General features: G+C 37.6%; 1 protein-coding gene and 1 pseudogene across 1 annotated transcript in view; both read right to left on the bottom strand.

Moving 5' to 3' along the window:
• Positions 1–958: 958 nt before the first annotated feature.
• Positions 959–14,168, bottom strand: part of LOC137296906 (ubiquitin-conjugating enzyme E2 H) — a 30,436-nt gene continuing 17,226 nt past the window's right edge. The window contains exon 7 of the mRNA XM_067828798.1: positions 959–8,358. Coding sequence (XP_067684899.1) covers positions 8,240–8,358 — 119 coding nt within the window. The 3' untranslated portion in view covers positions 959–8,239. The remainder of the gene's footprint in view (positions 8,359–14,168) is intronic.
• LOC137296401 (uncharacterized) lies at positions 11,502–12,622 on the bottom strand (annotated as a pseudogene).

Here is a 14,168-nt window from a genome sequence, read left to right as displayed (position 1 = left end):
ATACAGGGGTGGGCTGTTAAACACAAGGATCAGGTATGTTGGGGTGGACTGATGAACAGAAGGATCAAGTATATTGGGGTGGACTGATGAACAGAAGGATCCAGCATACTGGGGTGAGCTGTTGAACACAAGGATCACGTATATTGGAGTGAACTGATGAACAGAAAGATCAGGTATAGTGGGGTTGACTGATGAAAAGAAGGATCAGGTATAGTGGGGTGAACTGATGAACAGAAGGATCCAGCATACACAGGTGGGCTGTTGAACAGAAGGATCCAGCATACTCAGGTGGGCTGTTGAACAGAAGGATCCAGCATACTCAGGTGGGCTGTTGATCAGAAGGATCAGGTATATTGGGGTGGACTGATGAAAAGAAGGATCCAGCATACTGGGGTGGACTGTTAAACACAAGGATCAGGTATATTGGGGAGGATTGATGAACACAAAGATCCATCATACTGGGGTGGACTGTTGAACACAAGGATCCTGTATAGTGGGGTGGACTGGTGGACACAACGATCAGGTATATTGGGGTGGACTGGTGGACACAAGGATCAGCTATATTGGGATGTACTCATGAACACAAGGAGCAGGTATATAGTTGGGTGGACTGGTGAACACACGGATCAGGTATTGTGGGATGGACTGATGAAAACAAGGAGTAGGTATAGTAGGGTGGGCTGATGAACAGAAGGCCCAGGTTTTGTAGGGTTGACTCATGTTCAGGCCTGGTATATTTGGATGGACCATACAAGACTCATGTCCCCGGTTGAGTCAGATGGACTGGTCTTTACAAGGCCTCATAAATCAGGTGGTCTGCCCAGCACAAAGTAATGTCTCAGGTGTATAGAGATCAACTAGATGATGGTCAGTCAACCAGCTTCAAAGCCCAAATTGAAACCATATACTGCCATCCTAAGACTTTCACACGTAAAAACCACAAAATATAACACATATAGAAAGTTGCAAATTTATTTACAAAACACATCTTTATAATGCGTAATATAATAAATGCACATCAGCTGGTCATCTCTCAGATGATTGAAAGCTTCTACCTGTAGTTACCTGCTCAATGCAGTGACACCAACTACTGCCTGCTCCCCCTCACTAACACACACACAGAGTCCCGCTGCCAGCTGTTCAAATATCATGTATATGGCAATGGCAAAACTGATACGTTTGATTGATAGTCAAAACTACTCACCACTGTTACAATTTAGAAGGTAGATTTGGTTCCATTGCTCTTTCCAGTGTCTAGCCATGTGATGAAACTGGATTTTGAAAAATTGTTTGCATGTCTCCATTCCTGACATGAGTGTATGAAGACTTAAGTGTTGCCTAAAAGTCTGGTATCCATGGTAACTAAAGAGGTGAAATCCTGTGGAGTACCACTTAGAAATGTTTGTACCATTAAAGGCCAGTTCAATTTTTGGTATTGTTTAACGAATCTGCCAGTCATATATTTTTCAAGAATAAGCATTAACAAATTTTCCCTGCTCAAAAAAAAAAAAAAATAATGCTTTTATTGGTCCAAACTGTAAACTAACCAGAAACGTCTTTCTTTTGCCCCATATTCACTTCATAAACTGCCGAAAGTAAGATCCTTTTAGTATGCAGAAGGAATATTACTTTGACTGGTCATTAGTTTTTTGCCTCCTGCCTTTTCAGGTTTTCAGCGGAATGAAATCCATACAACAATAATAAATTGGTCTGTCCTTAAGATCTTCACAATTTAGAAAAAAAGAATCAATTTCATTTGCCCTTATTACATTTTAAGTTTGATGCTGTTGATTGGGCTGACATTGTTCTTAACCTGCCCATATAGTATGAAGTCTTTGGCTGTGGATGTTTTTCACTATGTGTTAATGAGTAATACCTAATATGGTAAAACATCAGATATGGAACATAGGCAGTAACAACCTACTAGGCCTTCTGCTATGAGATCAACCATGACAAAGTAAGATTTCAACAAAATAGAAAAATGAAAATGTTTTCTTTGCAGAGACATGCTTACTTCAATTCTAAATGTTTTAGTATGCAACAGCTGATTAACATTCAACTTAAAAATCAATGTGCTATTTAATCTGGACAGACCTAATGGTCTTTGAACACTACTCACATGATGAGTCAAACCAGGGCCATCACCATGAGGAGTGAACCCTTTAACAAGTAATTACGCTATACCATGGTTTGATAACCCATACCAAATGCTGCACTGAAAGAACCAAATAATGTAAAATACATGTCAATCCTGTCCTTATCAGTGTCAATCTCTTCTTTATCAACTTCAGTATGGCATTTATCAATGTTCAGTGTCAAGCCTGTAATTTTGAGTGTCAATCCGGTAGATATCTATGTAAATCCCATATTTACAAACATCAATCTAATATTTTTCATTGTAAACCTTGTTTAGTGTCAATCATATCCCTATCAATGTCAATCCTGTCCTTTTCAATGTCAATCCCTTCTTTATCAACTTCAATGTAGTATTTAGCAGTGTCACCCTTATGAGTGTAACCCAGTCCTCATCAATATCAATCCTGTTTTTATCAACTCTGTCCCAATCAACATTTTAATATGGATAATAAGGACCCTATTACAAACTTACTGTAAAATTGTCTCTAACTTCTTATTGCTGGTTAATTCTGGCCTACAAAATATATATACAAACCATTTTGACCTCAAAATAATTCTTCAACCCATATCTACTGAAACACACAAAAAAATGTCTGCTGCAAATTGGCTACTTCCATCTCTAATTTCAATACAACATTGCAGATTCATGAAATCCTCAGGTTATGAATACCATTTAAATAAACCAAATGTTACATACAAAATCTTTAACAAAAACATAATCATATTCTGCTGACAAAATTCCAAACTTGAAATCCTCCCTTTCTCAATAAACTTCATATAGATTTTGAGAATGGTTTCACCATTAAACATCACTCATCAATATTAAGTTCAGGACAACTGAAATGGGATTCACTCTGACATTGTGAAACAGAATGTAATAGTAATTCTCTCATTTACTTAAATTACTCAATAAAGATGAAAGTGTTCTGTGGTCGATGAAAATAACATTTGGCAGAGAGCTTCAAAAGATGAAGTGAAAGAAAAAGGTGTTCTGCAAGGAATATGCATACTGGTAACCATGGAAACACAACATTAATTATCATGCAACAGAAAAAGTTTATTTACTCTTTAGAACAGAGTATCAATGATGAAATATGTCAATGGTAGATGGAAATATGACACACTCAGATAGGAACTGCTCACTCCGTCCACAATCAATGATTGTGTTGGAGGTCTGTTAATGGCTTCTACATTATATCAGTCAAGATTCTAACCACTCACACTAATGTCTCAAACAAACCTGAGAAAACTGACTTAAACTATGCCTACATACATTTATTTAATCATTTAAGGAGAATGGCCTTGTTTTCAAACAAATGTCAATGATGCCCACTCTATTACACAAAAGCATTTATCTCCATATATGGCTTGGCCAATTTCAGCCTCTCCAACTTTTTCCAGCAAGACTTCACCTGGGTAGGAGTGTGACTGAGTTTGGATCAATGCTGCTTTAAACAGAATTTAAGTTATATCAAAGCACATCAGCATCATGTGGAAAGAAAGTTAGTGATCCCGAGATTTCCAACTTTGCTGAAACAAAAGAGGACGCAATTGGGCAGAGCTGGGATTTAAACTTGTATTTCAAAGAAGCAAAATCATAGCATCTTCTGATGAAACCCTCCACTAATGAAAAAAATAGAGTAAAAGATTTTTTTCAAAGTATGTGCCGTGGCACAAGTCTAATCATAAGAAAAACATATAGTTTTCTTTAACATGTTTTCAGTAATACCTTTAACAAAATATGTTAATAGGCACTGTGCGACAGTAACTTTGTAAATAATTTTGGATAAATAAAATTTACTTTTCACTCACGTCTTGGGTCTCAATCAACAAAGCATTCATTGCTTCAGAAGTCGAGGGTAAACAGTAGAGTTATGAGAGGTCATAACATTAAAACTTAATAGATCAGTATCCTTGATTAACATTACTGCTTAAACTGTCTGGTCTTACTATCCTCTAATGTAACAAAAAGCACAACTACTCCATAACAAGACTACTAACTGATTCCCGAGTCATCATGACACAAGGATCATCATGGATAATCAATCACTTAAATAATCAGAGTGCAAACAAATCAAATCTTCAAAAGACTCAAAATTAACAAATATTCATTGAAAAAAATTGTGCTTACCCATAAGGAAAACACTTGAAATAATGGTGAAAATCTGTTGTGATGTACTAAAGTGAGATAGTATTTCAGCACTTGGCGATGTTGATGACAAGATCAAAGTGACTAGTTCATCACTTGTGCAATGATTGTAATGTCCTTAATTACACAGATAAAACGCGGATTATGTCAACGCATATACAACTTTCCATACCTATGTGGTAACCATGGCAACAGAGGTATCAAATGTCCCAAAATATGTATCAGTTCAATTATTTAATGAATCTTCCTAAAAAAATCCAATAAATACATTACTTTTGAAAATATAAAATTTCCCTTCACCTAACATACGTATCATTTTATTATGGTGCAACTTGATATGATAATACCACCATTATATTCTTTATATATCATACGAGGACAGAGTGAGTAGATTTTGTGCAACTTTTCAGTAGTAACACAGCATGTTAGCTTCATGGAGGAAAACACAAGGTGATGCAGGTCTTAGGTATTTACCATTTTGCCAATGCCAACAAGCACAGTTTGGTGCTGACACACCAAAGTGCATAATTTGTGCAATCCAGGATTCAAACCCACATGTTTCGGTGTGGCAAGGGGACTAACAACAGTAGAAATGTGAAACCTGATGACTTTGGGATGAGCGAATCTGATTTGGCCATTTAATGAGGTATTTCCAGTGATAATGCCCACTCACACAAACCAAGATCTTATACTGTCAGGAACATCAGCAATGGCCTTACCAATGCTAAAAACTTTCCAAAACTATTTTATCAGTTAAACATGTAATAGTTTTATCCATTTCACAAATGTCATCACACAATGCCTCAAAAGCAATACACATGGCCATATGAGAAACATCTGTATCGACATCATGCACCACCTAAAATATCCTCCCTCACATCAGTGTATTATCCATGAAATAGCTCATACCAGTAGGCTTACCAACATTTAGATGAATATTTTGCAAATCTGGATTTGTACCTTACACCATACTTGAAAAATACACCAATGCATTAATCTCTATCCATTAAAATAACCCGAAAATGTTTTGTTTTTTTTCAGCTCTGGACCTGATCATTTCATAAAACATTCTTCTCTGTTCACAAAGTTAAACAATGAAAAAGATGGCAAAACATATCCACTGGAAACTGAGACAAATATGTATTGAACTACAGGGAAACATCAATTGAGTACTGACACATCAATGTTATCTAGGAAAACTGTTTCCCTAATGAATTCCACATACTATTCACCTCACAACTATTCGGACCATTTCATCACAAGGGGTGGGAGAATGGGTTACATAAGTAACAAATATCAACTGTCACATGACTGTACATTACAGAACACTTAGTCACATCACCTCTCGAAAATGCTATTATCCAAAAACACTTTGGCCATTAATAACCAACCATACATTGCCAAACTTGTCAAAATTAAACAAATCATATTACTAAATTGTCACAGCAATATGATGTATTTTTTTTTTAAATTGGCAGGTGGCAGTGTTGGCAACCAACTGTAAATCTCTATAACAATATGAACTTTTTCTCCTAAACATATTATGTTATGCTGTTGTTGAAAAATGTCAAATATCTCTGGGAGTGCTCATAACCCCATTGTCTGAACAATATTGCTGAGAGGACAAGACTCACACACTCTCAGTGTAGTCTAACTAGCAGTATCTTTCTACATCGCTTCGTACAAAAGTAGAACAAAGAGCATTTGCATATGGGTATATGGTCTTATGCTTCACTGTGTAATTCTCAAACTCCCTACCACTGGGGTTAAAATATACAGTTTACACATCAGGCTCAGATAGATTCAAATACATCGATCAGGGAACTAACACTACGGATATCAATATTGTACAGATTAATTACAGCAAGATCAATTGATACAGGAAGGATTTTATCTTTATATATTAGACTCAAAGACTCCAGTGATGAGGGAAACACAAAACCCATGACAAATCCCAAGCCTCTCATTGAATAAGTTGCCATGGAGATCACATTACTTATCAAACAGAATCAGTTTTAAAAATGTCAACACAATTTGGCAATGAGTCAACATGTAAATTTCATGTGTTTATTTTTTTAAGAAAATACATGCTTTACAATGATATTATGGCATGTTATTACAGCATATAGCCAACAAATAGGTTCATGTTAGATCCCTTGAGATAAGGAAAACCATGAGGTCGTTCATGAACAAGTTCGGGGAATATAAGTTATCAGTTTTGAACGACAGGAAATATCACACATCAGTCCAAAGCCATAACAATAATATTGATGATTTCTTGCATAACAATAGAGTCTTGTTCAGGTACTTCTTGTGTCTTCGTTATTTCAGCCTGGAGTCAATGAGTCCGTGCTCAAACTACATAACAAATATTCTCTGCATCTCCACACCACACCTACGCTTCACAGTCAGTCAAAATTGCAGCAGTCATGTACAAACATCATTAATTCCATTCCATTGATAAAAAATGTCATTACATGTAAATCATAAATCTATATACAAAATATGTTCATAACTTTATGAATTCACAAAATATATTTTAACGAAAAACGATATGCTTCATTTGTAATCTTTTACGTTCAAATCCAATTCACTGGTGATGCTACAACCTTGACTGTCTATGAAGAAAATCTTTTCTCCACTCCCGGTATCCATGGCAACAATCCCATGACCAAATATGGTCAACATCGCCAACACGTATCACTACGCACACAAAGAAATAGGGCAGGCATGATCACAACATCAGTTGGGTGACTGAAAACTTTTCCAATATACCAAATCAATTTTCCTTTACATTCAATACTAAAGGGTATTTTGCATTGCAAGGTGCCAAAATTAATTCGTGAAATAGAATTTCTCAGCCTATTTTGCTCACCCATTTTCCTGGCTTACATTACGAAGAAAACCCATTATTAAAAAAGAAAATTCCAACATTGTCTTGAACCTGAGTTTCGTGGAATATAGTGGTGACTAGATTTAAACGAACATTCATAGAAGAAATAGTTCCTCTAAAATAGGAATTTGTATCCTCATGTGAAATAAGAATTCGTTCCCAGATGTGAAATAGGAATTTGTTCCCTGATGTGAAACAGGAGGAATTATTTCCCTTATGAGAAGCAGGTTTGGGAGACTTCCAAACCTGATGCATGAAGACTACACACTTACATCATATCACTGATAATGATTTTTTCCATTAAAAACAACTGAAAACGATAAAGAGACAACAAAGTTAAAATTCCTGTGATAAATAATGACCATGGATGCAGCCTCCGTCAACCAGCTGATGAGCGACACAAACACTGTACACGAACAAACTGCGGGCTTTCCTTAAGTATTGTGACTAAAACTACAATCCTGTACAGACAGTGGTGTTGGTGCTGGCCAATATGAGATGACAGCCATGCAAAAAATGATGATGATGAAGACGACATCAGATGATGATGGCACGCCACAATCACCATACTATCAGGAGATCAGAATTCATACTTTGTCCCAACTGTTGTCATGACATCTTGTCACTAAATACAACCAATTTTGAAACAAACACTCTTAAAAAAATGCTAGTGCAGCACCAAACATTTTCTGAGTTTTGAAATCTATAATTAAAACAAGCTCTCATTTCGTCATTTTCTTAAATCATAAAAATATTTTGAATGGTACATTTGTTATGAATACACAATGCCATAAACAAACGAAAATAAATAAAAAAATGAAAATTGCTGTATTTCTTAGAATAGCTTACAATATGAACTTTACGTGGAATTTCTGTTCTGAAAATGAAATATTTCAAATCCCTACAACAGCTGCAAACAAAGTATGCACACACCTGATGTTGAAGTCAAACACAGGCAACTAGTTGTCATAACATATCCCCGTGCCATCTGCATGACTGCAAGAATGTTGGGTCTAGAGTATTTACAAATGAATTATGTACAGATTAAATTAAATGAGATGTTAAAGCTCCATATCCTGAGCTTCATCTTCAGAGAAATCACTCATGGAACTTTCACTAGATGAAGATGCATGTTCTTGCTCTCTTAATGCCTCTTCGGTAGCATATTTCTGAACGTATTCTGAAAAAAAGGAGACAAAACATAGACTTTGGTACAATCAAGTAAACAGTAGCATGAATAAACTCAGCATGACAATCAAGGGATGCATATACTCAGCATAATAATTAAGGGAACACTCAGGTTGCAAGAAACAAAATGTTACATTTTCAACTTACAAGTGCGCAGTTCATTTGTACCTGGAATGAAAATTTTTTTCCCCACAATGACTAATACGTGTCATACATCACACACATAATGACTAGTACTTGTCATACATCACACATGTAATGACTAGTTCTCATCACGTATTACACATGTAATGACTAGTACTTGTCGTACATCACACATGTAATGACTAGTTCTCATCACATATTACACATGTAAGGACTAGATTTCATGATGTAATATACATGCAATGACAAGTACTCATCATGCATTACACATTATGACAAGTGCTCATGGTGTATGACACATGTAATGACAAGTACTCATCATGTAGTACTCGTGTAATGACTAGTGAGAGAGTGAGTTTAGTTTTATGCTATCATATTCCAGCTATATGGCAGCGGTCTGTAAATAATCAGGTCTGGACCAGACGATCCAGTGATCTAAAGCATGACCATTGATCTGTGCAAATGGGAACCGATGACATGTGTTAACCAAGTCAATGAGCCTGACCACCCGATCCTGTTAGTCACCTCATACGACTAGTGTAATACCACTAGATACATGACATCATAAGGTTCATAGTTATGACATCACAATAATAACGCCTTGGTATTAGGCCTTGCTTGACCCGTGGATAGCTGAGAGTCATCAACAAGAGTTTTCCTATTTTCATCAATTAATGTTGGATAGTTAAAAACAGAATATTAAACTCGCTTTTATAAAATACCATTTGATACCAAATCATTATCCTGTTTAATAAAAACTGTATTACACTAAAGGTCATCAGAGCTCCAGATAAGCAATTGGGTATTTACTCCCATGTCTGTTTATGTATGAGTAATTGCATTTTTTGAGGAGTAACTAGCATTTTGTATACTTCCACTAGTTAATAGAATTGAGTACTTTTACACAGACTTTCTTATCCTCACTGGGTACTTAACACTTTCAAATACATAAATATAATGCATCTCAATATATTTTAGTAATTGTCATTTTGCCAAACATTTGGCAGCCATCTCTATGTATTACATATGTAGTATCTAGTATTTGTTGGGTATTTGACACCTACTCTAGTACTTGACATTTGTGGCAAGTGATATTGATGGACTACTGCTAAAGGCAGCATAAAACCACACTCACTCTAATGAAAAGTGTCACTGGATTGTCACAAGTGTTCATAACTTGTAATGATGCATCTGAGACAAGATTGTATTTGGGGCTAATTCCTTAAAAGCAGTTGCAGGAGATTCCAAAAGTCTGCATGATGTGAATATATGCTCAGTATCTATGTACATGAAAGAACGTACAGAAACAAAGCCCTTAAATATCATTACTTAAAATGATAAATTTAATTTCAGCCTAAGTGGAATATCTGTGTTTTACACAGAACATCGAGACAAGGCTACTAAGTTTTACAGTTCCTTAACCACATTTTTTCCAACTGCCTTTTACTTCCCACAATGCTACAACGAAGCAAGTCTAGATTCCCTCAGGTGCTGAATGGGGCTCCTTTTCAATTAAAATGGGTTTATTTGTTACTAATAGCATTATGCATATTCTAAATGATATCGCGTAAGACAAAGCATGAAGTATCTATCACTGACCCCAGAACATATTTACGAAAGGGAGGTAACTGCTGGTGGCAATACACAAAGATGAGTCAATCAATGTTCACACAAGCAGCAGCCCTGTAATATCCTATGAAGATAATGACACACTTATCCCACATTGTGTTATCACTGTTATCCAATTTGTTAATATACTAATATAATACCATATCTGGATGATTGACAGAATGAAACATTTCTTTTGGAAAAACAAAGGTATTTGTTCACTGTATCTATTGTTATGTGTCATCCTCCAAGGAATAGGTAGCAGTGGGGTAGCCTGATGTTATAGTGTTTTCTCATCACACCAAACCATTTGCTTGATTCTAATCATGGGTACAGTGAGCATAGCCTTTTTCACTGGAACCCGCAGTAACAACGCTTGACTAAACTGGCCTTATTGCTGGTAAAAACATACTCCTTCACTAATACTAAGAAATGTAATTTTCCGAATAAAATTGATATTTTTACTTATCCTGACTCATGCTTAATTGTTTATTCTCCTCTTCCTGTGAAAGGTCGTGGAACACCTGAAATCCCTTGAAGTTCCCTTCTAAAAGAAGCGGACGTGAAATCACACTCACTCCCAAGTATTACCTCCCTTTTCCCGTGCACATGGTCAGCTGACCACCATGCTACTTCACTCTCTCCTGTAATTGCCCGACACAAGAATGCGAGAATTCATGTCTGTGAGGGGTGGCTGGGAGGGCTTAAGCCATGAATCAGAATAAGGATAAAATATTAATTTTATTCAGAAAATCACATATTTTTCCTTATCCTGACTCATGCTTAATTGCTTACAGAATCCGATGGAAACGGCGGTGGGTCAGGCCACGCTGGATTCTGCTGTCAGTCTTATTCTTCTCATATTCATAGATTTTGGGGGGAATCACATCCAGTTGAAAAGAAGGTTTTGTTGACTGATGATGACAGGATGACACTAATAAAGCTAGTGTCCTGTTAGTTTCTGATGCAAGTAAATATCACGATATAACAAACGAAACTAGTTGCGACCTTTTTTCGTGTATAAGTATCTTCATAATGAATGCAAGGTCATAATCACTTATGCTAGTCTGTTCAAGACGTGCGCATAGACTTGCCACCAAAATACTAAGCGGAGCATCTGGCTTCCTTAAGTCACGAGAAAAATCGGGTCAGTTAGGTCTGTACCATCAGGGAACTGTTAGTTGCTGAGCAACGACACATGGTCCAACTGATGACTGCCAGTGACGTCCTCCGTGGCTATGTCTTGCAAATAATGGTTGGTGAATACTGTATTTGACTTCCAAACACAGCCTTCCGTAATAGTAGATAGCGAGTAATAACCATGTAGCGCTAGTGTAGAGGCTAGAGCTCTGACTTCATGTGGGTTAGAGGCTCGTGGAGGGTCTAATCATGCTGCTTCATATGCTCTAAGTATAACACACTGATCCACACTGAGATAGCGTTGCGGGATACTTCCGTGGGTGTCTCAGTAGGTATAGGGATAAATAGGCGCTTGAACCATTGTCTTCTAGACTTGGTACGCGCAATGTATATTTTCAATGCTCTCACTGGACATAATGATAAATCTTGTGTATCATTCAGTCCTAAAATTGAAGACAAAGCCAGTATACGGAACTGTCTATGAGGTTGACCTGGCAGTTGCTTCTTTGCTCTGAAGTCCCATCTTAGACCTAAATGAGCTGTTTCCTGGTGACTTGTGTAGAAGCTCGTTTGATTAAAATCTGGAGCATGAATTTCTGATATTCTTGCCGCTGTAGCCAAGGCAAGTAAAAATAGCATCTTTTGAGTCAACATTCCAACTGAAGTTCGATGAAGTGGTTCATATACATCACTTGTGAGATGTTGGAGTACAATATTTAGATCCCACACTGGAGCTCTAAATCTGTGTTGTTGATCTTCCAACTTAAAAGAGCGTAATAAGGCAAGTAGTTCTGGTACTTTAGTCAGTTTGGTCCCTGTTCCCCTGGTGACGACGCAGCTGAGAGCAGCTAAATATGTAGATAATGTAGAACCCTTCAGAACTTTAGACTGATGTTAACAGCATAAATAATCTGCTATTTGAGGATGAGTTGCCTTGTTCGCCGAAAATCCTTTTTTTCTGGCGTATGTCTCAAACTATTTCCACTTGTCGTCATAAAGTGTGTGAGTGGATTTCCGTAAGCTAAGGTTACTGCTATCGCCGCTCTTGCTGAATATCCCCTTCATTTCAAACAAGTTTTAATACGGTCCATACTTGAAGACGGAATACTGATGGTTGGCCGTGTATTTGTTTTGTGTGGGGATGAATGAGAAGATTCTTCCACTCTGGTAACTGTAGTGCTGGTTGTCCTAGCTCTTCTATAAGTGTTGGAAACCAATCTCTCGTTGGCCTGTAGTGCACGACCAAAATCAGTTGTAACCTGTTTGTTTGTCTGATTTTCTCGACTTCTGGTAACAGTACTTGAGAGGGAAACGTGTATGCGTTTAGTCCTTCTCATAGAATGCTGAGAGCGTCCATTGCCCATGCTAGGGGATCTGGTACTGGCGACACAAAGGTTGTTGTCTGTTTGTTGAATCTCGTTGCAAATAGGTCTATTTGCAGTGATCCGAAAGTTTCACTGATTAGTTGAAACGCTTCCCAATGCAGCATCCATTCTGCTGGAGATGGACGTAGGGGACGAGATAAGGTGTCTGTCATGACGTTGCAGGCTCCTGGTAGGTGACATGCTTTTACTTGAAGATTCAGACTATCGACAAAGGTTGAACAGTTGAAATGTTACGCGCAGCAGAGATAGTGATCTTGTTGATCCTTGTTTGTTTATGTAAAACGCTCCTGTTGAGTTGTCCGTGTGGATCATTAATAACTTGTTGTTTCTCAACCACTGGTAGACGGCATGAGTGACTGCTTTCATTTCCAACTGGTTGATGTGTAGAGCCTGTTCCTCTTTGTTCCAGATTCCTGCTGCCAGCTCGTTTCCCATATGAGCTCCCCATGCTTGTAGGGATGCGTCTACGTAAACATGGTTGTTGAATACTGGCTTTAAGATATAGGTTCCTGCGCAGACATTCGATTGGCAAGTCCACCACAGCAGAAAAGGCTTCAGGCTGTCTGGTAGTGAAATCTGTCCTCTGTTGAGATGAAGATTCAAGAATCGTTGTAAGGGACACAACTGCAGTCTTCCTCTTTTGGTCGTATCTTGTGCTGACGTGAGGAGGCCTAGTAGACACTGCCACTGTCAAAGTGTTAGCGGAGAGAGTAGATCATTTCTTGAATCTTGACCCACCACTCCAGAACTACAATCTGATTCAACGTAGCGATGAAACGAATCCAGAGGATAACTTGTTGAGGTTCCAGTTCCGACTTTAGGTGATTTACTAACCAACTCAGTTGTGTTAGTAGCCTGATCGTGAAGTCTAATTGTAGTCTGAGTTGACTTTTCCATTGATACGCTTGTATCCCGTCGTCCAGATAAAACGCACTGCATAGTCCCCTGAGGTGTAGATAATTGACAATGGGCTTGGTTATCCGTGTAAATAGCCATGGGGCCAAAGATATTCCAAACGGTAGGACTGTCCATTGATATTGCTGACTGTTTAAAAAAGAAGCCTAAATATTTTCTGGATTCTCGATGTATCAGGATATGCATGTATGCATCTTGCAGATCTACACTGGCTAGATAGTCAGCTGGTCTGATGAGGAGTCTTAATTGAGGAAGATGTACAATCTTGAAATGTTCTTGCTTCTGTAAAAACTTTTTTTTAATTCCTTCATGTTGTAAATGAGATGGAATTTCTCTCTGGAATTCTTCCTCGGTACTAGGAAAATTGGAGAAAAAAATTCCGGCTGTTAGATTCTGTGGCTGTGTTACTTCTACTGTTCCCTTCTGCAACAGTGTTGATATAGTATCGGTCAACTTGTCTAGTTGGTTGTTTGCGTAGATAATGGGAGTTTGTTGTTTTGTGAGCAGACGTGTATCCCCCAGTGGGATCTTGTAGCCGTCTCGAAGAATATTTATGACATAGTTGTTGTTGAGGATTCCCCAATTTTCCCAGTACCGCTGAAGACATCCA

The sequence above is a fragment of the Haliotis asinina genome, chromosome 9 (genome assembly GCF_037392515.1).
Source record: "Haliotis asinina isolate JCU_RB_2024 chromosome 9, JCU_Hal_asi_v2, whole genome shotgun sequence".
NCBI lineage: Eukaryota > Metazoa > Mollusca > Gastropoda > Lepetellida > Haliotidae > Haliotis > Haliotis asinina.
This window is presented reverse-complemented; position numbering and strand designations above follow the sequence as displayed.